This window comes from Frankliniella occidentalis, unplaced genomic scaffold (assembly GCF_000697945.3).
Source record: "Frankliniella occidentalis isolate FOCC.00 unplaced genomic scaffold, Focc_3.1 Scaffold2, whole genome shotgun sequence".
Taxonomy (NCBI): Eukaryota; Metazoa; Arthropoda; class Insecta; order Thysanoptera; family Thripidae; genus Frankliniella; species Frankliniella occidentalis.
Genome location: NW_026267132.1, coordinates 3,513,247 through 3,539,495, shown reverse-complemented (window position 1 = coordinate 3,539,495; position 26,249 = coordinate 3,513,247). Strand labels below are relative to the sequence as shown.

Below are 26,249 nucleotides of genomic sequence, written 5' to 3'. Positions count from 1 at the left end.
TTTTTTGATAAACATTTTCTTTTTAATTTGTCGAGTTATTACTCACTACATCTAAGACCTGCACCTCGTTGATAAATCAAAACAGAAAATACAATGGGGATCAGCCGGTTGTGCGCTGCTCGGATAGAGATGCAAGGCTGAGAAGCATGCCTGATTTGAACATGAACAAGCCTCATGAGCGATGATATTCAAGATTAGCCACACAAACACAGGACCAGTTAAGTTGGCACAAGCCTTACGGCCCGTCCATCAGGCTCGCGTCCCCAGCCGCCCTTATCGTCGTGACACTGCCAACAGTGTGTCCAGGGGCTCCGTTAACTACCAAACAAAAACATTTCAAATGAGTCGTTGACCCCTTCCTGGAGCACTTGCTCGCACCCGTAACTAATGCTCAATGACCTAGAGCGAAATGTCTGTCAGTGTTAGAGGTAGCCCCAAAATTCATCAAATAGCTTAAGAAAATGGAGAAAAAAAATCAAAAAAATAATCTTGAGGTCCGCGGAATTGCTCCCCGTCTGTGGGCACGAGGATGATGCGAGACACTCTTTACAACGAGTCACTCAGGACTTCCCCGCCCCCTCCCCGCGGTGTATCTCTCGAGAGCAGAGGTTTCGCCTGGTGGGTGGCGGCTTTCTAGGCGCAGTTGGCGGCGCACTTCGCACTAAAGACAACTTTATCGGGTTAAACGGGGCGCTCTCCCCTCCCAGCCTAATCTTTGTTAGCCCCGAGTTTTCCTCCGCGGTGCTCGTGGGCGCCAGTAGCCCCGCAGCATCAGCAGCCCACATGATCTCATCGCGCAGGTAAGAGAGAAATCACCCTCGGGGTCACACTTTTGGCTGTAAAGTTACGCACAAGAGCCGGGCAGCCAGAGCTAAAGTTCAAACTCATGTTGTTGTTTTTCCCGTGCAGCCTTGGCAGGTAGCATTTGAGATGGCACACTCTCCGACCGGGGGGCAGAGCCAAATGGACAATGGGGATACTAATGAGAACGACGCACCGGAAAAGACTGAGAAAACTAGCGGGGATACAAGGGGAAAGGACAGGAAGGACAAGACAGAACTAAGACAAAGAAAGGTCGAAAACGATGCGGATGTGAAAAAATTGAAGGGAGAAAGAGGGGCGAAAAAAGACGATGAGGCAACGGACGATATAAAGGGGGACGGTTACGTTGGCGAGAGGAAGGAGGTAAAGGAAAAGGACATAAAAAGGGAACAAAAAGTAAAAGAGGCCGGAAAGGCGAACGGATGTGAAAAGGGCAAGGAAAATGATGAAGACAAAGACAAGGAGAAGGAAGATTCTGAAGGAGAGAAAACACCGACGATGTTCGAGAAGATCTGCTATAAAATGAACATCAACCCAAACTTAGTAATGCTCAAAATCACTCTCTTCATGATGTACGGAGGTAAGCTAAGAATGTTCGAGTTGAGCGTTGCTCAAAAATGGCAAGGAAAACTAATTTGGAAACACTTCTTGGAAAAAATTGCAGCAACCGCTTCGTTACTTCCATACCTTACCATCCACATGCAAAGTATTGGACTGACAGTAGAAGAGATAGCAATAGTTTACCTCGCCCTACCACTCACCACTTTCCTCAGTCCCCCAGTTACAGGTAAAGTAAAAGTATGATAGCAGGTTGGAGCCGGGTAAATCGAAAGCTTCATACGTGATCTAACCTGATTCGCACCGCGGGTTAGGCTTTCTAGTGGACAAGATAGGTAACTACAAGCCAGTGGTGATCTTCACTCTGGTCCTGAACGCGGCTTTCCATCACTCCTTGCTGCTCATCCCGGCCATGGAGACCCCGGGCGTCATGCCAGCTGCCTATGTGATGCGCCATCCCGTCACCGGGAAAGTGGACGTGAGTGAGAGCAGGTGAAAGGGGTAGGAAAAGAGAGGGGGGGGGTAGTGCTGGACTCACCGGCTGATTGCAGGTGTGGTGGTCGCCGTGCCCGAGCCGCGAGTGTCCCGAGGCGGAGGAGCTTGACCTGGTGCTGGACGACTGCCTGGACCACTGCCTGCTGCTGGAGCCCGAGGCCAAGCCCAAGAAGAAGACCCTCCTCCAGGAGATCCACCAAGGCATCGCTGTCCGCCCGCCCACGCTGCTGCCGGAGGTGAGGACCCGATCAAGCTGAGATAAGCCGGCTCCGTGAGATAGCACAGGTCCCTGGGTGCCTGAATAGGCAACGCGCTCACATGCGTGTTGCGCACCGTGCCTATCCGAGCCAGCGCAGGCGCTCGGAGGCTCAGATAGGCAACGCGCTCACACGCGTGTTGGGCGCGGTGCCTACCCGAGCCAGCGCAGGCGCTCGGAGGCTGAGATAGGCAACGCGCTCACACGCGTGTTGGGCACGGTGCCTACCCTGACATCGTAAGGCGCTCTTCACGGACGGCCCGTCACGGCTGGTGCACATGTTCACAGAAGGAGAAGCCCCCACCCACCAAGGAGGAGGCGGACAAGGTCATGCTGGGGCAAAAGGGCCCTGGAGGTCCCAACGATGGCCTTAACTTTACTTCCAAACCCAGTAAGAAGACCAAGAAGAGCAACTCTACGAGGTATGAGAGGCGAGGCCAGGGCGAGATCTCGACACGTTAGTTTCACTCGGGTCATGAGTTTTCACCCGACTCATCTGACAGCAGCATCCTGCTCCCAAATGCCACCGAGACCACCACCAAGCGGCCGGCAGACACTCCTCGGGTGTACTTCATGCTGGACATGCACCCCGATCTCGAGCCTCCGATCGAACAGCTAGGTTTGTAGTACACGACAGAGACGCAGGTGATCGGTGCGTAAATGGGTATGAGGGCGGTGGGGGCTTTCCCCTCCTAAACATACTGGACGCGCGCACATGGGGCCATCGCTACTCCTTGTGCTGAGCTTCCTCCCCGTGTGTGTGGAGGGGGGCAGGGGAGGGGTAATTCTTGGCAACACGCCAGGCCGCTTCGACTCAGACTGTTGCGTCAAGGGGTGTGCGTATGTAGTCCGGTATGGTCTAGTGGCTAGGATACCTGGCTCTCACCCAGGAGGCTCGGGTTCGATTCCCGGTACCGGAACTCTTTATTTTTTGTTCTTCCCCGTAGGTATTGAGATGGAGCAGGAGGAAAACGAGACGGTGAGCGACTTCAGCGCGCACTTCAGCCAGAAGCTGATGGAAGACGCGGGAGTCAACTACACGACGCTGCTGGAGGAGGACCTGCGGTGTGGGGGCGCCGTGCTCGCCACCAACCTGACGTACAAGACGCTCACCGAGCTGGCGGCCGACTGCATGCTGCAGAAGTGCAGCTTCCGGTGAGTCCGCTGGCCCGGCCCGAGTCAGGACCGCGCGCACTGCCTCTCCACCATTTCACCTCTCCCCTGCACCTCTGCCAGCGAGGGCGGGCCGGAGCTCTGCCCGCCGGACTTCAAGGAGAGCGACGACCGCATCTTCTGGATCTATTTCCTGCTGCGGTTCGTGGCCACCATCATGCTGTCGGCGGGGGTCACCATGCTGGACCCCATCGCGCTCACCATGATCCAGCGCTATGGCGGCCAGTTTGGCCGCGAGCGGCTCTTCTCCTCCATCGGCATGGCCATCTTCTCCCCGATCATCGGGCTCATCATCGACCAGAGCAGCCGCAACGGTAGGCGGGGCGTGCCGGGGCTGCCGCTGCAGACGTCTACCTCCCGGGGACCAACGTCCGCCAACGTCAACCGACTCTTCTCTGTCCAGGCGTGACCGACTACTCGTCCGCGTTCTACGCGTACGACGTGCTGCTGGCCGTCTCGTGCGTGACGCTGGCGCTCATGCCCATCGGCGGCGGCATGCCCGCCGACAACATCCTGCAGGACCTGCTGCGCCTGCTGCGCATGCCGCACGTCATCTGCTTCATCGTCTTCCTCTTCTGGCTCGGCAACTTCTGGGGCTTCATCGAGAGCTTCCTCTTCCTGTACCTCAAGGAGCTGGGCGCGCCCAACTACCTGCTCGGCATCACCGTCACCGTCGGCACGCTGAGCAGCATCCCGTTCCTGTACGGCGCCGACAAGATCACCCACAAGTTCGGCCACGTCAACGTCATCGTCCTCGCCTTCTTCTCGCACGCCGCCCGGCTCATGGGCTACTCCTTTATCGAGTAAGTGTGGTGTGCGCATGGACCCTGGCGGTCGCCGCGGGCCAAAGCAGCTGCTGCTATAGCCGGTGCCGGTGCGCGGATACTCATTTGTGTTTGTAGGCGGGCGTGGTGGTGTTTCCCCTTCGAGGCGATCGAGTCGCTCGCCGTGCATCTCATGTGGGTGGCTGCGGCCACCTACTGCAGCATCCTCGCGCCCAAGACCCTCCTCGCCACGCTCATCGGCGTCCTGGGCATGGCGCACTTCAGCTTGGGTGAGTTCGCCCTCGTGGGTGTAGGGTGCGGGGCAGGAGGGAGGGGGGAGGGGGCTTTCGTACCTCCGTCCTTGTCGCACTCAAGGGGGGGGGGGGGAGGCGCCCACTCCCACCCTGCTGGCTGTGCTGTCTGAAGCGTCACGACTTTGCTCGGCTCCGCGGCGCCCCGCGCCCACAGGTCGCGGCTCCGGGTCGTTCGTGGGCGGGCTCCTCATCGGCACGGTGGGCACCCGCAAGGCCTTCCGTATCATGGGGCTGCTGGCGTGCGCGGGCGGCGCGCTCTACGGCCTGCTGCACCTCTTGTGGCTCAAGAAGTACGACAAACAGATGGACAAGGACCTTGGTACGTACCGAGACGACGATAGAGGTATGAAGTCCCCCAGCGAGTTTTTCAGACCAACACCTTGCACCCTCCCTCCTGCTGATGCAGAAGAGGGCGAGGGAGACCGGCTAAACGGGGACGGCGACGCGGACGGCGACGCGGACGACGAGGAGGAGGGCCCCATCACCAAGATGTCCCTGGAGCGCCTGAGCCTCATGATCCAGTTCAACATGCGCGGCTCCGTCACCTCCCTGGACGGGCTGCGCGGCGCTGCGGGGGGCACCTCCGTGTCGCGGCCCGACTTGCGCTCCTCTCGACAGTCCATCGAGTAAGTCACACCTCGGTAAACCGCGACCAGATCAGGCCCTGGAAAACACGAAGCAAAATTAGGATAGAGTGCTTGGTCGCTGCTGACAAGAGAGGCTTGTAGATGAGTTCCCGTTAAATGCAACCACGTAAACAGGAACTTCCCCTCCCTAGGCGTTTGGGGCGGATTTATCACGACCTCGTAAAAGCTCCAGTCCTGAGATCCGAGAGAGGGCCGTGAAAGTTGTTAGCCATGTTCTTAAAGGTCGCATAGTGGGTGTGCTGTGTGCTTCTCCTAATTCTGAAGCTCCTTACACGAAAGGCGTCGCGGTTCGGCTGTCGAGAACTACCGGGCCGGCGGCAGGGGCAGCGTGTCGAGGACGGACTTGCGCAAGTCCGCCTTGGAGATCAACCACCTCCAAGCCACTCTTCGCTCGTCGAACCCGCAGCTCATCAGTCGTGCCCCTTCAATCAAGGTAACACCACTCCAACCGAATGATTTCTACGAGAATCCCGTCTCCTCGGCACACATTCCAGGCAACTCTGTCCCCCAGGTGCTCACTCCCCAGGCGCTTCGCAAGAATCAGCGCAACCTGTCGGTTAGCGCCCTCGGCCTGGAATCAAGAAGGGATTCGATTCGTGAAGAGGAAGAGCATGACGAGCCGAAACAGGTCCAGCCTGACGCCACGGGGTCAGAGCCCATGAAGACTTAGGAAACAGGTGTAATAATTAAAGTTAACTATTTCGAAAATGCAGCTCTTTATTGATGATCTGAATCAATAAATACCGCCATGCAAGCCATTAGCAAACATTCAATAAATCAACACAATAACACGGTCTGCAGCCGCATCAAATGACACCACTTCAAAAACTCAAGCTACTTTCTTTGAGCCTAATTTCTGTACAAATAATGTATTAAAATCTATACCTACTTTGCATTCGTTAGTGTACACCAAAAATTACACACAGCTACTCATATGAAAGATCAACACTGTTAACTTAATGTTAAATACCAAAATTTGGGAGGGTAAACACCAAAATTTTGTAGAAAACAATAAAAGTGAAATAAAACATCAAAAAAACACTGAATATTTTTTAAAGAACAACAATGGTTCTCAGTTCATTTCATCCAAAAAGTGATGCGTTAGAATCAATTACCTTGGAAGACCTTGTGACACAAAAAATGGTTGAAAAACACATTGGCACGTGGTCACGCACATGCTCCTTCGTCATTGGCAATATCGAATTTCCTCTGAGAGGATTGAATTTAATCATGTGTAGCTCATAATTGTAGTAGAACAATGTTTTTATGAAAAAAAAAAGAGAAAAAAAAAACATTTTTGTTTTTGCTTATGTAGGTTTGAGAGGTATGAGATTTAGAATTCAAAAGAGTGAACTTTCCAAAAGAAGATATACTTTTCTTCAAATATTGAGCAAACTGAAATGTAGGACTAGAGGTGGACATATTATTCATCAAATCACACCACCCCGTTGAAGGTAATTTGTGAAGGAAAAGAAGAGCACATTGCAGAGGTCAATACAACCTCTACACCATTAAATCCTTCAAAAATTCAAGCTTTGGCTTATTAGCATTGATGCACTCCTACAAAGCCTTATAATACAACACAGCAGTATATTCTGATTGATTTTTTTTAACGTAAATGTCTCAGACCTTCGTACCTAACAATTGTCAGAGAAGTGCCACAAAAATCGCATCACAGCAATTATGGATAAATGCAATATCCTAAATCAAAACAACAAAGAGAAATAGTCTTCATTACAGTAGTTTAGTTAAGGTACTGTTCTATAAGCAGGACAAGACCATTTTACACATAATTAGCTCAGTTGCTTTTCTCAAACTTTAAAGAAAGATTACTAAATGGCGAGGCTAAAAGTAAAGAAACAAATTGATACAGGGACATTGAATGAAGAAGTGGAGAATGTGATAATCTCTTCAAGGAGTAATCAATCAAAGTTTCAAGAATTGGTCCAAAATATGAAGTGTGTTAAGAAAAAAAATTTCTTTAAAGAAGTTTTGAGATCTTGAAATTAAAAAAATTAACTTGAGATACACATCACATAATGGATGTAGTACTACCACCTCATTGGCAGCTTTTGTTCAGAGTTGGAAGAATTTCTAAAATAATCAAACTCCAGTAATTTGATTAAAAGTACACAGCTATTAAGTCTTGTCTATTGATGATGCACAATCAGTGCAAGCCTGAGCAAAGGCCTTGATGCCTCAAATGGTATGGTTTCATGAAGCGTAACCCAAAAATAAACAAAGAAATAAAAAAACATCAGTCTGTTTCCAGCCTATACGGAACTTAAAATTCTTAGAAGTTTGGGACCATGTCTTCCAATGCACATATTTAAGCAAAGGAAACAACAGTTTTAAGTTGTAAGATTTGAATTGTGTCAGCATAACTATTCAATGAAATTCTCTACATGGTTTGCCAGTAGTACAAGAAACACAAGTAGAAAGTTTAAGTAGAATTAGCCTGTAGAATAAATCCTTGGAACTTAAATGTGCCATTATTTCAAAGAGATGGTTTTATCAGCACACCAGGACCTGCAATCTATTGCGAGGGTAAGACTCTACCAACATGTATCATAGATAGATTCAACATTGTCCACTTTTCGACCAGTAAAAAAGGAGAAATAAGATTTACTTTTCAATCATTCTCTTCAGCTTTCAGATAGTAGAATATGGGGCAGTAAAGTTGGTATACTTAAAATCCAGACCATAAATTTGATTTGCTTTGCATGAAACAAACACACATTACAGAAAACAAGAAAAATCTGATTTTTAAAAGCAAACATCAGCAATATTTGAAGGTATAAATATATAACAATTTGTGAAATGAAACAACAATTGAAATGTGATTAACTTACACAGTAAAGAGAGATAGGAATAGAAATTAATTAACTGGCTCTGATTGAGCCATAGATTTATCTCTCAGAGTACTGAGAAATTTTGAGATTGATGTGGTTGGTATAATCTTCCCAAAAACAAATTCTGTCACGTTGCACAAGACTATAATGACAAGGTATTCCAAACAAAACCAACTAAATGATTCAGCAAAGAGAACTTGAAAATTCAGAAACTTGCTGTACTTTTATCCCCATATATGTTCTCATAAGGATAATGACGCAGTTCATGTTCTACATAAGTAAATAAAATTTTTTGGCAAAAGTTACAGTAAAGAACCATACAGAGTATAAATTTGAGAAAACGTGTGCTGGGACAAAAACTAGACAGGTTGATGGTTTGACGCATCACAAGTATTTTCAACCTGCTACCACAACTTTATCACACCTCAGAATATAATTAATGATATACAAATAAAGTTAAAATGCTGTTTATAATTCTATCTGACTAAAAAAGGGTACTCTGAAAAAATATCTTTTGGAATAGTGATCCACTAAACTCAACATTTACAAAACTGTATCATATCTCTGGTGTATGGTAAATATAATATACATAATAACATGAATTCAATACAATATCGTTACAATATTTAATAAGTGAGCCACAAATTTCTTGAGGCTGACTTTGATTACAACACTAATGATGGTGATTTTTTACCCAACCTTTTTGCAAAGGCATGTCACTCATCAGAATTAGAAAAGGAAAAACCTCTACAGCAAAATTAAAGAGTCTCAGGAAAGCACATAGAATGTGAGCAAAGTTGACAGGTGAAAGTTTGTACCTAACCAAAAGCATATTATAATAAAACCAAATATGCAGTTAAATTTTAATAAGATACAGGTTAGTGGCCTCGAGTGCAAAAGTTGGAGAGGGAAAAAAGTAAGCTACAATAGAAAATTGTGATATGAATTTACAGATGAAACTTTCTTCTCACACTATTGAAAGGATAATGAACAAAATAAGAAATGAAACTGTATCCCCATTTACAGGTTTATAATATAAGACATTTTGGGAACACAAGTACAGGAGCTAAAAAACAGAACTTGAGGCAGGTACTCTAATTTGAAGCTTCTATGTACTGTGATACGGTTCTTGCCTGCAGATAGATTTTAAGGCATATGTTAGGTGATTTAACTAAGATCAGACACAAATAACAGTCATTTCTTGCAAAAGTGTAGAAATAAACCCTTCATGGTGGTCAGCCTAGCTAGCAACTGCTAAACATTTGCCACTTCACGTGTCACATTAACAGCTAAACACTAATTAAGTAAGAACAGTGAAAATATTGATGCTAAACAGAGGGGCCAAAGAACAGGTAAAATACCCAAGGCGCCATAACATATAATTCATATATTCCCCCTTCGGTGAAAATAAAGCATGTGTTGCAATAACTGGAGCAGCCATACAGAAAAACTGTCATATAGAACAAATCTGAAACCACATGGAACAAATACAGTGATGAAATTAAATTTTCTCGATAATATGGAACACCACAGATATAACAAAGCACCAAGCTTGAGGTCCAGTATCCACATTAAGATAAGCAGATTCCACTGGTAACCAACACAAAGTCTACCTCTTCAAACTCCATTGAATATAAAATGTCTTAACAACTAAAACCCCCAAGACACACACTGTGTCATCAATTCTACATATATGATTAATTTCATTCGTCAATAAAACTGAGTAAAGCATGACTGATCACACAAATCACATACTGGTCAGTGATGCCTACTCAAACAGCAACATCCTCTATATCAGTAGTTCATACCTAACCTACAACAGACTTTCAGAATATCCTTGCACTAACAAAAGGAAATTACAAAGACTGAAAATTTGCTGTGAGTGCCACACCAGTTCCCCACACATTCTAACCTAGATAAGAAGAAATTATTCATAAAAAATTTCCTTCCCTGTCTCTTAGTATTTATAGGACCATTTATAAAACATCCACTGGGATGCAATACAATAACTGAATAAAAAAATACAAATCTTGTAAAAGGACAAATAAACCATTATAAAAAGGAAGAATGTCTGGGACACTGGTAATAAAGAAACCTGAATCAGTCGATATGTCTGACAAGAGACATGGCATTTGAAATATGGCAAAAATACTCAAAGTCCAAATCCAACAAAAAAAATTTACAGCAAATAGTAGTATTTTATAGAACAAAATTTCAGTGGTGTTAACACAAAAGGCCATGCAAAACCTTTGAACACTTTTAAATTACTTGCTATGTTACCGTTAAAAATATAAAAATTCGTAATAACCCGATGCTGTGCAAAACCATATCTGCTATTTCTCTAGATGTAAGCCAGGGCCTATTGAAAATAGAAGTGTAATTAAAATGTTTGTAGCATTAGAGCAAACAGTACAAATATGACTGTTCCCAAACGTATGATTTACATTATTCTCAAAGTCATACTTACTACACATGGGGGCTTTGAACTTCCATATACTCTTCTTGACAAGGATTTGGATCTAATGAGGCTTGATGCCCAAATGTAAAACCACTTAAATGATGCCCATGAGGAAAGGCTTGTAACGTGTGACGTGGACTAAATGGTGTCCTCATTGAATGAGAACCAGGCCCCGACGTTCCAAATGGACCTTTGCGAGGTGACCTTGCTTTCACAATTCTTGGCCCTTTATGCATTTCTTCCAGAACAGAAGGCGCAACATAGGTGAAACCCTGAAAAAGATACAAATTTAGAATATGCAACAGGCACTCTCAAATGGTTTGCAAAGAAGTATAGTACCTCAAACAGTGTTTGCATAGCATAAGGTACCTAGGCACTTACTTGGAAAACCATATTGGCACTTGCACTTAATGTAGACTCCTCAGGAGAATCAACAGGTGGTTGGTTGGTGAATTTAATATCAAACTGAGACACATCATCTTCGCCAGACTAGAAAAATAAGTAAATGTTCACTGATTACCTGTACTTGCATTATTTCCATATTAGATGAATTATTATTTTACTAATTGGTATTGCGCAACAAATTTAAATGCAAGAATAAATATAACATATAACCCACCAATGATGGTTTGAATGGTGGTTCTAATTTCCTTCCCAGAACATCTTCCCAGCTTATGTGCTTAAAGAAGTTGTGGGCTCTGATTCCCTCTCCGTCTGTGGGAGCAGAGCCCAGTCTTTGGCTAACTTGTCTCTGTTAAAATGAAACACATGTCAAAAACAGTTGGGAAGCGTAATAACAGACATATAACACCTTCACAATTCAAACCTTGAGTAATTTTCTAATTAAATCCTTAGCATCTGTAGTTAGATATGCTGGAAGCATCAATCTCCCCTTCAGAATCTTTTCAATAGTCTTCTTCCTGTTTTCTGCTGTGAAGGGAGGTGTGCCCGTCAACATATCATACATGAGGGCTCCTAAGGACCACCAGTCCACCGCCTTACCATGACCACTTCTAGTCAAGATTTCTGGTGCCCTGTAATAGAGAAGGCAGAATATTGGATTTAGAGTAGATTAGATGTAGAGCATCCTAGGGGCCGAAGCCTGAGGTTTGAGTTTATTAGATTAAAATAAATGACTTCAAGATTCAAGAACATTATAAAACATGGAGGACCTGCTGACCACCGCAAAGGAAACTTACATGTATTCAATGGTACCACAGAAGGTATGAGTGACAATACCTTCTTGAATATGTTCCTTGCATAGTCCAAAGTCTGTAAGTTTTACATGACCTTGGGCATCTAATAAGATATTTTCAGGTTTAAGATCTCTGAAAAATACAACAACACACACACACATACATACATACATACATACATACATACATACAGAATATAAATAGAAACAACCTACACAACTAGAAAATTTATGAAAAAAAAATAAATGAACAGTCTTGTTTTAAAGTTACATACCTATAAATAATGCCTTGCCTATGTAAATGTTCCAGAGCCAGAATAATTTCAGAGAGATAAAAGCTATAAGGAAGAAAATTGTTAATTGTTTACCAAATAAATTCACATGAAATTCTCAAAGTATTTTCAGTGTTTAATAATCAGTGTGAACCCTTACCAAGCTGTATCTTCCAGGAATATGCCTTCCCGTTCCAAATGCATAAAAAGCTCTCCACCACTTAGATACTCCAAAATAAGATATAATTTGCCTCCAGTTTGGAAGGCATACATCAAATCTACTATGAATGGATGCTGAAAATAATATAAATATTTGGTTAAGGATGGACTGTAAAAGAATATATCTTCAATATTGATTAATTTCAAATCACCTTGACAGCCTCGAGGATATTTCTCTCCGCCTTGGTGTGAGCAGTATCTTTTTGATTTCTAACAATGGACGCTTTTCTGAGAACTTTCATGGCAAATATGGTTCCTGAATCTTGCCCAGACCTCTTTTTAACTTGAAATACCTTGCCATAACCACCTTTACCTAGCACCTTTAGCAAATCAAAGTCTTGAGGTCCAGTTTTCTCCTTGCCTACATTTTGCTCTGATATTTGAACTGTTTCGAGATCTTCATCGCTGTAATAAAAAAGATAAGGATACAGATACATCTACTAACTTAATGCTTAGGAGTAAAATTCTTAAGTTGACATTTCCATTGAAGATTTTCATTGATATCTTTCAAAAAACTTACTCGAATATGGCATTAACATTTGGGTCTGGGTCATAACCATCCTATAACAATAAAGTTTACTTTACAAATCTACAATAATATGAACTAGCAGGCATTTTTCACTTAATTTCCACTCACGAAACAATTATTAGTTTGGTATATATTTACAGTTTGGTTTATATTTACAACCGCAGAACGAACACCTTCAGGATATTTCATCATTACTGACCATTCATATACAGAAGTTGAAAAAACAAAAAAACAAAAACAAAAAAAAAGAATGCAATCTAACATAGTGAATTAGAAGACTATTTCACTGAAGATGGATAGTATTCTCTCGGATCAAAAACTGAGGTCAAATGTCAAAGGTAAACAAAACTATGCAACTACTATCTCCCATTCATCAGAGGTACACTATGGACAAATGAAATAGAAATGTGCCCTGTTATGTTTAAAATCAGGACGATTGCAACAGTATAGAATGACAACTGTTAATTAATATACGACTCATGACAACGAATGTACTCCAACATAAAGTGCAAATGTGTATCAACAATCCGATCAAGGTTAGACAACGTCCATGCACCCTTCGATATGTTAACCTCTCCAGGGTCACCATACGCTCCTCAACGTGCTTAATTTACTGCGTAATTCACAACATTTCTTCCTTTGCTACTAAACGTGTAGATAGCACCAATATCGACAGAATTAAAATACTTACTTCCTCAACATCAATAGTATCATCGTCTAAGTCATCGAGTTGTCCTGTATCATCATCATGTAGTTCAATGTCAAATACACCAGCCATTTTAAACTTCACAAAAGATAGCACATTTAGAGATGCCGCTTAGGGAAAAGGGGGTTTACTTTCACCCTTTGGAAAACCTCAATTTCTACAGCTCCGCAATCCTAAACTCCTTCATGTGAGAAAATAGGGTTATGTGCGAAACATACGAGACCGTGAAAGTTGTGAACGAACGCAGAAACAACTGAAGGTGTTGCTTGCGGTTGATGCCGCGGGAAGTAGGAGGAGCGACATGAATCATTGTACACGGTTAAGGCGAAAGGAATTAGGAAGAAAGGTGGAGGTGTAGGAAGCGAAATACTTCAACAATGAAACAGAAGAAAAGGGAGCATATGAAGAAATTGATAATTGAAACCGAAACTTGCCGAAAATAAAGAAAATCTCAAAACAGTTACGCAACATGCATGCGTAAGCCTCTTCTCGGCCTTTCGTTATCGCAACTTAAAACATATCGAACAAAGCAATAAAAACGCTATCTTATTTCCCAAACAATTTTTGATTTAAGATAAAAAATAAAATTTCTGCATTGTTTCTCGTTTATGGTGTCTGCTAAATTCCTACCCACGCCTAGATAAGGTAGGTAACTATAGTATGTTTTTGTATACGGCCGCCAAAGATACGAGACTTCAGCCGTTTCCTGTTCCTGCAAGTTCCTGTGTTTTTCGTTTCGGCTGTGCGTAAAATTAGTGAAATGAGTATAGCTCTTGTTTTTATGTTTTAGAAGAAGATAAAACACAGAAATTAGCCTTAAGTTTCTTAAGTTGTATGCAAATATTGTGCTATTTCGGGAGTTATCTCAAATGGTGCTGCGCAATGTCATCCTTTTGGGGGAACAGGAGAGTTAAGATTAAGGTAAGTTGTAGAGTGGAGTGCAGGCAGCGGACGACACGAATGTTTATGTATAGTACACTGTCAAAAGGACCCTCATCACTTTACCGTCATACACCCAACAAATGACATGACATCAGAAATATCAGAATCAGGGCTCAATGAAATAATTTTGAAGCGTTCTGTGTATGGAAGTATTTAAGGACTTGTAATGTCAGCGTGTGCGGCGCCGTTCGTGATCCTGATGGAAAATTAGAGTAGTTTAACCCGGCGCCACGGCTCAGTGTAGCTGGGAAACTGACACCTGATTTGTTGATCCTGGAAGGTTAGAATAAGACTAAGTTATCTCTTCACTTTTATTCCTTTACCACCATTCCAAATTAGAATGGCTTTGAAAACAGTTGCTGTTATTGTTGTCGTTGTAGCCGTGGCTGTCATGTACCTTCATGAATATCATCGTGAGAAAATTACTCTAATTAATGACATTCCATTTGTTAAGAATTCTTTAGTTAAAGTTCATGACATTATAATTAATTTAAGTCGTATCCTGTCATCATCTAAATTTGAGCGTGGGGTAGAAAATGAAGGGGAACGACTCTATTCAGTAACTGAATTGTCGAAGTACAACGGTGAAGACGGTAGTCCAACTATATACTTGGCAGTGTTAGGCAAAGTGTTTGATGTCTCCAGAGGTGCAAAGCATTATGGACCAGGTGGAAGCTATCATGCATTTGCCGGTAAGTGTTCTAACTCATGTTCTTGTGTGTTAACATTTTTGTTTTGTTTTACATGTTTTGTTGGCTGATTTGTTTTATACTTTCCTGACTTTTCTTGATGTGAATCTTGAGGTCGTGATGCATCAAGAGCATTTTTTACTGGAGATTTCAGTGAAAATGGGATTACTGATGATGTATTAGGGCTTTCTCCAGATGATCTTAAAAGTATTCAGGACTGGTCTCTATTTTATAACAAAGAATACACATACAAAGGTTGGTTTCCAGTTAATACTTTTCTGATATGTGGAAACAATTTAACAATATGGTAACATTTTGTTTCACCTCCAGGAAAGTTGATTGGTCGATATTATAATGCCAATGGAGAGATAACTGATTATTACAATGAAGTGAAGGGTTTGATCAAGCAGGCAGAAGAGAAGAGTGCTGCTCAAAATACAGAATATTTACAATTTCCTCCCTGCAATGTTGAGTGGACCCCTGAAAGTGGAAGTAAAGTCTGGTGCAGTAATCGTAGGTTAGTGACAACCTCACTGTATTTATGAATGAAATATTTTACATTGCATCTGTTGACATCATTATTTGTCCCCAGTGGTGGCATAGAGCGGGATTGGGCAGGTGTACCGAGGAAGTATTATAAACCTGGGTCTGATTCTTACCGCTGTGCTTGCATCAAGTATGCAGATGAAATTAAAGTTCTCCCGCGTGAGCAAAGAAAGGGCAATATTGAAGAATACGATGGTTGTGCTTCTTCTTCTGATTCATGTTATGTTAAAGATTAAGAATGTAACCTCATCCATTCTGTTAACCTAATAAAAACTCTTGAGTTGAAAGACTTCAATTATATTTGTAAACTTTTCTTTTCACTGTTTTGAACTGTGGTGCTGACATAGCAATTTGATTAGAAAATGGTTGAGGAAGTAAGGACACACACACTTTGAGACATAAATCATGTATTACAAGTAATACTGCATAGCACTAAATAATACTGGATGAACAAACAGGAATAGTTGATTTGTTTTGTTTTCAGTCAGAAAGAGGAAGAGAGTCCCTTACCATCTTAAAGTTTAACAGATAAAAAGTAAATATTGGAACTAATTACATTGTGCCTTCCAGACAGGGCAAGTATTTCTTCTCTAACAAGAGAATCAACATGAATTCTTGGACCATGCATAACTTTGGAGCACCTTTGGAGCTTCTTAATTGTATCAGACCTATCTAATTACAGACATCGAAAGTGGCAGTCAGTTTATTATGTGCAAAGATAAGCCTTCAATATTCAGCTCAAAACTTGCATCACTTTATCACAGATACAACATGTTAACCAAAAACAATAAATTAAAAAAAAAATTCTTTCAGTACCCTTGGTTGAAAATCAAGATGTCCTCAATCAATAATATACTAATTGTCCAAAGATTCAGCGAAATACAATTTAACCTCTTCGACAGTCAGCTTCTTCTTCCCCGCAGAAAGTACTTTTCCCTTGGTCAATTTGAATTTCTTTACCTTGTCCTTCCTTTTTGCTTGCTTTGTTTTGGTGACACGCCGGTTAAATAAAATTGATCGTTTAACTTTCGATCCACTCATAGTTACAACATTTCCATCACTTGCTGATTTAGGCTCTTCAAAAATAGTTTCTAAGTTAGTATGTTTCACACTCCACTTTTTGTTGATGTTTTTATAAAAATCTAACACTTTTCTTTCAGTGTCAATTTTGATAGCCTTCTTCCTGGATTCATTGCATGCATTCATTGGTCCCAGCATTGATGTGCTACCATAAACCCGCTTCCTCCTAAAAGGGAAAAAAGTCAAGTTAGATTTTTGAAGATTTTGCTATGATCCAGTTTTACCTCCATTAATGATTAGTTTCTGTACAAAAAAACAATAACATTAAACAAAGCAGAATTTTTATTTTGTTTGCAGTGGGACACTTACAGGGTTCTATTGGGTGTCGGTGTAGAAGGTGCGGGTAATGGTGATGGTAAGGGTGACGGTGCTTCATCACTTTCATCAGGCTTGGGGTCTTCTCTTTGGGCCTCAATTCGAAGTGATTCCATGACTAATGGAAGTTCCATTGAGCTGACTGAAAAGGGAGAAAAATAATGCATTTCAGAATAACTTCTTTGCAAAATGAATGAAACTCTTTGACAACAAGGAGCAATAATGGCTACTGGTGTACGGATGGCTGCGTAAAGGGGTGCAAGTGGGTCCTGAACCCCACTGCTTTATCTAAAGCACCCCTAAAAAATAAAAATGTGTTTAAGCATCAAAACTAGTTCTGACAGGCTCCTTTTCCTACCCTTTTCAGCCTGTTAATAGTTGATTTTTGACATTCAGGCACATTATCAAACTTTAAAATTCAGGACCTCAACACCCCTTTAACTGGATGCAGTCTTTGTTATGAAAGACAAACTTCATGACTAATTCAAAACAATCAACGTTTTGAAAAACTTAACAAAGTTTTACTATGGAAACAAACAATAGAACATTTGCCACCGTGCTGCACTAATTCAGACTTAACCTTGTTAATGGCGGCATGTGTTACGCGAGCCCTGATTCAAAGGCAAGCTTAAAAGCCACTGCAATGGAACTTTTCAGGACACTATTACTTACATTCAAAAAGTTTCATTTAAAAGTCCTCAAAAGTGGGACGAAAATGAAACTAAGGGGCGTGCAACAACTTCGAAGTAATGCCCAACATTTAAGTGATATCTTTTCCTATAGCTTACCTTAAACCTGTGGATCTTGGTTCTGTTGAAGACTGGTTTATTGGCCCAAAGTCCGAATTGGACTTGGTGCAGGGGCCCAAAGACCCTTAACCGTTTCAACGTTGTTCTGCTTAGTCCTTTTAGCCAGCTGTGAACTCGACTCGAGGAGGCAGAGGGGGGGGGGGGCAGGGGGTAAATGCCGCTGAGCCGCTGCTACTTTGTCGAAAGAAGCGGACATAAAATACTTCAGGAACACCAACACATCTTTCAAGATGAACGCCTCCCGCGACAAGCAAAATTATTTTAGAAGTGAAAAAATCGCCATGATAGATAACAGTACACAGCTTTAAGTTGGTTCCGCAGTGTTTTGCGCCTGCATCAACGTAAAATTAGGAATTCCACAGCTGTTTATAATGAAGACTTTTTCAGGCGGCGGTTGGCACAAACACAAAAGTATAAACAAACAATAAAAACAACACTAGTCCACGAGAGAAGAAAAGACTTACAGTAGCAGACGACTTTTTGTAGTGAATTTTACGTGAAGGGCGGTTCGGCGGTGATCTCTGAGCCTCTCCCAGTGTCTCATTCAACCATGTGACCGATGCCGGACCTCGGCACACAGCCAGTCGTGCTATTCGCTGCGCGGGGTGCCGAACAGGCCACAGAGTGACTCATGGCGGAGGACCCACATAACCTCCCGGCGGCCGAGGCGGCTGTCAATCCGGGCGCTCCTGTTGTCGCTGACGCCCAGGAAAACGCCGGCGAGCATGGTGCTGACGCGGCGCTGTTCGCGCGCAGCCCGCCGCTTTCGCTATTCCTGTCTGCGGCCAACGCCCTCGCCGACCGGGCGCTGTCGTGCGTCCAGAACTCCTCGGCGCCAGAGGCGCGGGAGGCGGTCGCCGAGAAGGTGCGCGGCCTGGTGGCCAGCTTGCCGCCCAGCCTGGCCGATTCCCTGGTGTGGGCCTTCGTCAAGCGATACGTCAGCCTGCACGGAGAGGACAGCGACGACGCGGGCGGGAACGCCCTGGAGCTCGTCGACCTGCTCGGCGAGGGGGTGACCTCAGTGGACTTGTCCCCGCTCGTGCGCATGGGGCGGCGGTCCACCGAGGACGTGACGGCCTTCAGTGGGCGGCTGGTGGCGGCGCTGCCGCGCCTCGGCCACCTGACGCACCTCAGCCTGGGCACGCACGGCCAGCGCTACACCCTGCCCGTGTGCACGGACCACACGCTGGCCGAGGTGTCGCGCCAGTGCCCGCAACTCGTCTCCTTGGACGTGTCCCGCAACGCGGCCGTGTCGGCCACCAGCCTGCTGCTGCTGTGCGCCGGCTGCCCGCTGCTGGAGGAGCTGCTCATCTACGACTGCGTGCTGCCGTGCGGGGTGCTGGCCGGCCTGCTGCAGTCGCTGCCCCGCCTGCGCCTGCTGGGCCACCAGGAGGTGGGCGCCGCCGTGCTGCTGCTGTGGCAGCAGAGCTGCAGTGCGGACCGCAAGCGGTGCTGCGTGGGCTGCGTCGGCGAGGACTACTGCCCGGCGCCCAGCGGCCCGGGGACCTGCTGCCGGTGGGCGCAGCCGCACGGCCCGCTCGCCATCACGCAGGTCGTCAACACGGGCGAGACGGCGCTGCACCGCCGCCGCTCCATGGACGAGCCCACGCGCCTGCGCTGCCGCGGCCAGCTGGTGCGCGCACTCCGCGCCATGTGCCCCCAGCTGGAGGACCTGCGGGTGCGCGTGCTCGACGAGGACCTGCGCCACTTCGGCCACCTGGCGCAGGTGCAGCGCCTCGAGCTGCGCTTCCACGCGGCGCCCAAGCCCTCCTCGCTCGGCCCCGTCACCGTCAAGTTCCTGGCCGTGCACGGCGCGCGCCTCACCGCGCTCACCGTGTACTCGCACGCCCTCACGGCCGCGCACTTCGACCTGGTGGGCGCTCACTGCCCGCAGCTGCGCCAGCTGTGGATGCGCTGCAACGTGCTGACGCTGGCGACGGCGCCCGAGGCCCCGGAGGCCGCCCCCTCTGGGCCCACCGACCGCCCCTTCTCGCGCCTCGAGAACCTCTCGCTCCGGGTGGGCTGGGACGAGCGCTCCGTGTCACGCCTGCCGGCCACCTTCGTGGAGCGCCTGGTGCGCCACGCCGAGCAGCTCCGTCAGCTGTACATCGCCGTCAACAGCGCGGACGTGACGGACGCGTGGCTGGCGAGCGTGCTGGACGCCATGGACTGCTCGTCGCTGAGCGAGCTGTTCGTCTTGCTGCCCAACAACAACTACGGTGACGACGCGCCGTTCGCGCCGCGGCTCGCCCTCACCCCGGCCAGCGTGCGCGCCGTGCGCGCCAAGTGTCCGGCGCTGGAGCAGCTGGGCAACCTGCTCGTGTGGAGCTTCCAGCAGGAGGAGGTGCGACACCTGCAGGACCAGCTGCGCGCGTCCAACTGCCTGCTCCGCCTCGTTGCCAAGGAGACCGTGTGGCGGTAGGCTGGACGGAGCGACGCCGCCGCGCCGCCGCCGGCCCGCGCCCAAACGCCTGTGGTCCGCAGGGTGGGCAACCCACTCTACACCCCTGCGTGCGGGCTGCCTCTGCTGCGTGCAGCTCTCGACCGTGCAGACAAGTGGCCGCGCTTTATCTTTTAGCCGCATCACTCCACTTGTTGAGAAATGTGCATACCGTGGAAAGTGTTCTTTCTAATCATTAGATTTGCCCTTTCAATTGTGATTATTTTAAAGTAAGTACAATGTGAGCATGATGTAGTGAAAGTAGCTTGTGATGCAATACGTTTGTAAATATAAGACACATGCATTTGTATATATTTGTTACGAGTTTAGGGAGTTTTGTCATTTCAGATTTGTTAATTTCGTTCAGACTTGTTTCGATTCTACTTCCGTTTCTCTAGACGGCAGATCTCTTTACTTGGTCACAAAAATTGCCGCGCCGTACTCTAAAGTGTGAAGGGGTTTCCCCCCAAAGTGTTAATGTAATATCATGTTAAACAAAAATGAATTTGTAATAAAGAACACGTTACTTTTGTTAGATTCTTTGAATAATTATATTGAAACATAATACTCATCGTTCTGCTGTGTAAAGAGCGCCACACTTGTGCACACTGTACCAATCACCGATCATTGTTTGCACCACTAGTCATTTGTGACGCGTCTGAACACTTTGTCAGTTCACGTCACTTTCTTGGAATGGAACGACACCCACGACATGTAGTTGGCCGACTTTTCACTTTTGATCCCCTGGAGCCCAACTCAGTTACAATGCTGTGCGCTTGTTGTTTTCTCTCCATTCTCAATATAAAAAAGAAAAAATGGCACTTTGCCACAAAACAAGAAGAAATACTCAAGAACAAATTTAAGACTCGTATTCTATCTTATTGTGCGACAGACGAGCGCGATTGTTGATTCCCTTACTATGACTCGGATTTCCAGAGTGTGTTTCGATTGAAACCGGTTTTTGTCATTTTGAATGCGAGTTCAAAAGCCACCTGTCGAGACGAGCGGCCCCTTATTCGGGGTGACCTTTCTTTCTGTTGTACACAAGTGGCTCGCTCTTAACGTAACAACAAGTAATCGCTGGACCTCAGAAGTGAGTGGTGGATGGATCCAAAAACCAGATGCTGGTAAAGCAAGCGCAATTTTTATTTTACTTCATTTGACAGCTTGAAGGATGGCAATTGAATACTTTCCGCGATCCTCGTCTTGTAGATCCAGTTCCCGCAGGCCTGGCCACGCGAACAAAACAAAACGAGAAAGAACATCATTAAAATAAATCACCTGGTCCCTTTGACGTCGGCAGGCACCCGACGTTCGCGTGGCACAGTGTGTAGCCGACAGCAAATGCTGCTGGGCTGGCTCAATGGTCCAGCACCACCTCTGATGTGAGGGGCTGCTGGTGCAGGGTCCTGGCCGGGGCGTTTAATGTTAATCATAAAAAAACAACACCTAGAACATGCAAAAAAAAATTACACATTTTTACGAGGGTGAGAGCTGGGTAAATGTATAAGCACCTTTCACTCATCACAGTAGAACGTGCCGCCCGATCACCGGGGGGCGCGGGCACGGACACGGGGGTACCTTCAGGTACAGCCAGTTCATGAAAGCCCCACGGACCAACCTCGATAGAAAACGACGTCAAGACGTAATTTCTCTCAGTCAAGATGACCAAATTTTTCGCATCTTGTCTTCTTGACATATTTGTGTCCCTTGGGAAGGTTACGTAGATTCTGCACGCGCCAGGGGCCCGGTGTAGGGGAGATTTTAAGGGGAGATCGTGGGGGGGGGGGGGCAAGGAGTCGGTCGCCCCTCCCCCATCGTCAACCTGAGGGGAGACTCCTGAAAGTAGGCAGTTATGCCTATACATAGGCAATCCACATTACGTGGGGCCACACTTGGCGTGCTGCTCGTTGCTCCTGGCATTGTTTCACATCATGATGCGTATCTAGCCGTATTAGGTTTCAACCCATGTAAAGGATTTCTCACTCCTCTGTTTTCCCCCCTCTGGCATGTCCGGAAGCTGATACCTCCCACTGATACGGGATGTTCTCGCGATAAGGCACCCCCCCCCCTTTTCACAATCCCGTTCTCTCTCAACATCACGCGCCTTCACGGTTTAGTGTAGTGTGTGATGTGTGTCGTCGGGAAAAGGAGGGTGGGGCAAGTCCATGTCAAGAGGGAACTGCCCTATGTATTGCTGCTCGCTGAATTATTCTTTCCAGAGTTTTGTAACAATTTCCCAGTGCCTGCTCTTCCCTGCACCCTGCCTGTCAAGTATAACGATGACGCGTCCACTATCAAAGATGGATGTTGGGTGATGATCCAAGGCTGGTCTCGCGTTTCGGCCGCCCATAGCATAGCCCAGCAGCCGCCGCCCCAGCCCAGCCTTGCGCCTCATGCACCGGCGCCGGCCAGCAGCGCCCGCCATGGGCGTCAGGCCCTGCATGATGTTGGACTTATTTCGACGCCTCATGGTGTGGCAGGGCTCTCGTGGTAGAGACCTCCAAGGCCTCGCGGGAACACCACGCGCCACCTGCAGATTTTGCATGTCAGGCCAGCAGGCGACGTCTGCAGGCCGAGGACTCCGAGCAGCGCGTCGCGACGCGTCGAGGAGTATGAGCAGGCTGACGCGTCGAGTGCTACAAGCAATTAATTACACTAATCGATCCGCAACAACGAGCATGGGCCCGACGATACTCTGTCCAATGACATCAATCTGACTGAGATTTACTCGGTGTAGCGGAAGAAATCGACTTATCGTCCTGACCTCATTCTGACATACTCTGCTGATATGTCGATGATGCCGAAAGTCATCTCGAGAGAGTGAATTTGTACCCCCACAATCAAACTTAGAGCAATAGTTCTGCATGAACGAGCCTGCCCTTCGCAAGCATTTTGCAGTGTGCACTCTTCGGGTCATTGATGGCAGTGTCTTCACGCGACGACGGGCGTCTAGAATGATCCAGTCGTGACTCCAACTTTCAGGGGGGGAAATGGGCCTCACGGCGCCTGACGTGTTCCCCGGCGTGGCGGGGCTGGGTGGGGCGTGGCGGTGCATCGTGCAGGGCACACTGCGCTCTGCGTCAGCCTGCAGAGGGGGCGGGACGTTGCGCTCGGCGACCTCTGATTGGCGATCCTGGCCGCCGCCACGGGGGGCGCGACGGGCACGTGCGCGTGCCGGTCACGTTCGGCGTCACGTCGACTGGCCGAAAAAATCCGGTTTGGGAGCCGGTCAACCGGTTAACCACCGCAGACCCGTGAGATAAGACACATATCCGCTTTCAGCCGCCACCACCGCGCGCCGGGGCGGGTGGACGTCCACACACAACACGGCGTCGTGTAGCGGGGCGGCGCGGGGCGGCGCGGGGCGGCGCGGGGCGGCGCGGGGTAAAGGTGCTACACACACCGCGCATGGCGCACACCGGCGGCGGCGCGGCGCGGCGACCGCCACAGTCTGCCTCCGGACTGGGCGCCGAGTACCACGCGTATCCACGCCCGCTGTGCCCCACGCGACCGACGCCCGCCGCACCGCACGACCGCGACCCGCGACTCACCGCACCGCGACCGTCGGTGGTGCTCCGCGCGCAGCTCGGCGCTGCCGTCGCTTTTCCTCCCCCTGCCTCGCCCGAGCCGGCCGCGGCCACCCCCTTGCTCGAGCTCACCTGGCGCGCGCCGTCTGTTGGGGTGAGCGCTCTACCGCGGCGGGGCCCGACCCCCCGCTATGTGCCCCGTTGTGCAAGTGGCTGTTTTCTGCTCGGCCGAGTGATGTTCCCCCCCCCTCTCTCTCTGTCATTTTTTGACAGCGTACGACGTCGTCTGGTTTGGTACTTTCCAGGACGGCGGCGATGAGGTGGTGACCGAGACGACGACGCCCCCCTCCTTCTCTTGCCGGTGCTCGTCTCGCCGCTCCCCGACGACATGGCGAAGGACAAGAAGAAGAAGGCCGGGAGGAACGGTGCTGTCGGCAACGCAGCGGTCAACGGCAGCGCGGGTGGCGCAGCCCCCGCGGAGATGGACACGCTGCTGCGGGTGCCGGTGAGTCTGGCGCGTGACCACTTTCTGCTCTTCTCCGCCATAGTCTCTGTCCTCTTTTCCTAAATAATCCTATCTCTACTAGCGCACGAATAGAAAGATTTTACGTGACGAATTGTCTCACACGCAGAAAAATGAAATTCAGTTCCGTGCAAATCGGTTTGATTGCACAATTTTACAACCGTGCCAAAAAATTTGCCAGTTGTAAAAAATATTTAGCTTGATAGCTAAGTGACATTAGCTACACGGTTAATAAACGTTGTGGTTTACTAGATGGCTAAAAAATTAGCCCTGGTGCTAAATAAATTAGCCCAGTCGATTCAGTTATTTTTTTAGCCCCGGTGCTAAAGACTTAGCAGAGCCACGAATTTTTTTCTGCGTGCGGGTGGTAGTTTAGGTACACCGTACCACGTCAAGGCGCTGAAAGCGACCAGTGCTATACGAACTATATCTCACGTGGGTTGCCAGACACACATTGACAAAAAGAAGTTGAGGAGGCTAGGGTTACATGGGCTTATTATAGAAATTTTTCGACATAAAGGCAACTGGCGAAATTTGCGAATGGACACTTACAGGGCGGAAGGGAAAAGGGGGAAGGGGCATTTGTCATCGTCACGATTAGAGTCATTATTTTTCATTTGGAAAGTGTCTTTGGAAAGCAGCACCTTGGCCAGAGCCGCAGGCAGGCGGACCCCGGCGGCTGCATGACTGATAAACTAAGTATCACACTTAAAGTGACTGCTTAGTTTTCAAGAAAAAGTGCTTGGAAATTACCACATTTGCTTGGAAACCTAGCAGTCACTTTTAGCGTGATGCTACAGCTTCACACTTGTAAGTGTGCAACTGCAAGTTAAACACCTGCAAGTATGCAACTCCGTAGTTGTAAACACATTCAAGCTTTCAAACTCGGTAGCTATGTGCACTTGCAAGTGTGCAACTCCTCAGTTGAGCGCTTCCTACACCGAGGGGGCCATCACTCGCGTAATCCTGTGTACAGATGAGGGTGTAATCCTTATGTAATCCTTATGTATTGTCCTATATCCTTGTATCATACTTCAAATTTTAAACCATTTTCACTAAATTTCACCTTACAGTCTAAATTTAACGGTTTCAGAGCCAAAAATTCATCAAAATTCATGTGTTATCCCTCTAAATTCACGTGTAATCCCTGTAATTGCGTAATCTTGTGTACATCCTAAATCGAAGAAGTGGCCCCCTCGTCCCACACAGTTAGCGTTCAATCTAAGGAAGTGATCAACAGAGGAATGCACCCTGCAAATGCCGCACACCTACCGAGTTCGAACAACACTTGTAAGTGTACAACTACGGAGGTGCATACTTGCAACTATTCAACTAGCAGTTGCAAACTTGCAAGGGGTTAAGCAGTTGGACACTTAGTAGTTTATCAGTGTGCTGCGGAAGTGGGACAAAGTGGAAGTGCGCAGCGGCCACCCGGAAGCGCCGGAGACGAGACGGCTGCGAGTGCAGCGCTTACACGCAGCGCGCTCGCTCCTGTCTGCTTCCGATGCCATGGCGGCTGCGGCTGTGGCTGCGCTGATCCTAGCAACTGTGTCATTAGACCCGTGTTTATCCGCGTGGTGCTGGGCTGGGCGGCGCTGCTGGGCGGCCCCCGGCCATAGGCGCGTCCCGGTGGATGGAAACAAGAGGCGTGCACACAACGTGGGCCGGCGGGCGGCATGTCACGTTACGTGACGCCGTTGATTGTCGAGGGAGTGACCCCTGCGAGTGTGTGGTGGTGTGCAGCACCTGTTGCGCAACCAAATCACGTGCATCGACCGACTCATTTGAAAAGCGCCGCTGCGGTGACGGCGCGCCGCGGCCGCCCCCGTCGCGTCGTCCCGGGGCGCCGCCTGTTTTGAAGAAGCGCATTTGAATGAGTGGAGTATACATTTTGTAGAGCGGCAGCGCAGTGCAGTGCAGTGCAGTGCAGTAACCGTCATTGGAACCGGCGCGGGTCGTCACGGGGAGATGTGTTCCAAAACTCATTCAAGTTGTACCTCGTACCGGGGCGCACGAACTGAAAAACTGCTGCGCTCCGCTCGACGTGTGCGTGTGTGTGTGTGAGAGAGAGGGGGAGAGAGAGAGAGAGAGAGAGAGAGAGAGAGAGAGAGAGAG

The 26,249-nt window shown here is 47.3% G+C and overlaps 6 protein-coding genes and 1 non-coding gene across 8 annotated transcripts in view; 5 read left to right on the top strand and 2 right to left on the bottom strand.

The window, feature by feature from the left end:
• LOC113210371 (scoloptoxin SSD14) overlaps positions 1–399 on the top strand; it is a gene marked incomplete at its 5' end in the record, with an annotated part of 13,148 nt that extends 12,749 nt beyond the window's left edge. Inside the window, 1 exon segment of the mRNA XM_052264748.1 lies at positions 64–399.
• Positions 400–490: 91 nt separating this feature from the next.
• LOC113210370 (uncharacterized) lies at positions 491–6,323 on the top strand. 2 transcript variants are annotated; one of them, XM_026428339.2, is made up of 15 exons: positions 491–800; positions 910–1,402; positions 1,487–1,609; positions 1,695–1,858; positions 1,932–2,111; positions 2,420–2,553; positions 2,635–2,750; positions 3,079–3,286; positions 3,368–3,618; positions 3,708–4,107; positions 4,207–4,358; positions 4,537–4,701; positions 4,789–5,008; positions 5,309–5,462; positions 5,541–6,323. In XM_026428339.2, the coding sequence occupies exons 2-15, from the start codon at positions 931–933 to the stop codon at positions 5,697–5,699; spliced, it is 2,898 nt and encodes a 965-aa protein (XP_026284124.1). In that variant the 5' UTR covers positions 491–800; positions 910–930; the 3' UTR covers positions 5,700–6,323. The 2 variants fall into 2 exon arrangements, with proteins under 2 accessions (XP_026284124.1, XP_026284126.1); XM_026428341.2 differs by having other exon boundaries at positions 493–800; positions 2,638–2,750.
• Positions 2,980–3,051, top strand: Trnae-cuc (transfer RNA glutamic acid (anticodon CUC)). The gene has a single exon. It is a non-coding gene; the product is annotated as a tRNA-Glu (tRNA).
• LOC113210372 (ribosomal protein S6 kinase beta-1) lies at positions 5,729–13,531 on the bottom strand. Its single transcript, XM_026428346.2, has 11 exons — positions 13,246–13,531; positions 12,546–12,586; positions 12,178–12,430; positions 11,967–12,100; positions 11,810–11,872; positions 11,539–11,667; positions 11,166–11,373; positions 10,959–11,090; positions 10,721–10,828; positions 10,349–10,611; positions 5,729–10,240 (listed from the first exon to the last, which is right to left on the bottom strand). Coding segments are annotated over exons 1-11 (1,419 nt in total). The 5' UTR covers positions 13,333–13,531; the 3' UTR covers positions 5,729–10,239.
• A 648-nt stretch (positions 13,532–14,179) lies between these two features.
• Positions 14,180–15,737, top strand: LOC113210349 (neuferricin). The gene is made up of 4 exons (XM_026428310.2): positions 14,180–14,894; positions 15,006–15,146; positions 15,222–15,408; positions 15,484–15,737. Exons 1-4 carry the CDS (start codon positions 14,543–14,545, stop codon positions 15,671–15,673), a joined length of 870 nt encoding a protein of 289 aa, XP_026284095.1. The 5' UTR covers positions 14,180–14,542; the 3' UTR covers positions 15,674–15,737.
• Positions 15,738–15,827: 90 nt separating this feature from the next.
• On the bottom strand, positions 15,828–17,788 carry LOC113210350 (uncharacterized). Its single transcript, XM_026428311.2, has 3 exons — positions 17,621–17,788; positions 16,827–16,974; positions 15,828–16,683 (listed from the first exon to the last, which is right to left on the bottom strand). The coding sequence occupies exons 2-3, from the start codon at positions 16,964–16,966 to the stop codon at positions 16,293–16,295; spliced, it is 531 nt and encodes a 176-aa protein (XP_026284096.1). The 5' UTR covers positions 16,967–16,974; positions 17,621–17,788; the 3' UTR covers positions 15,828–16,292.
• A 5,730-nt stretch (positions 17,789–23,518) lies between these two features.
• LOC113210348 (putative inorganic phosphate cotransporter) overlaps positions 23,519–26,249 on the top strand; it is a gene marked incomplete in the record, with an annotated part of 27,209 nt that continues 24,478 nt past the window's right edge. Inside the window, 2 exon segments of the mRNA XM_052264744.1 lie at positions 23,519–23,765; positions 23,917–24,116. Coding sequence (XP_052120704.1) covers positions 24,000–24,116 — 117 coding nt within the window.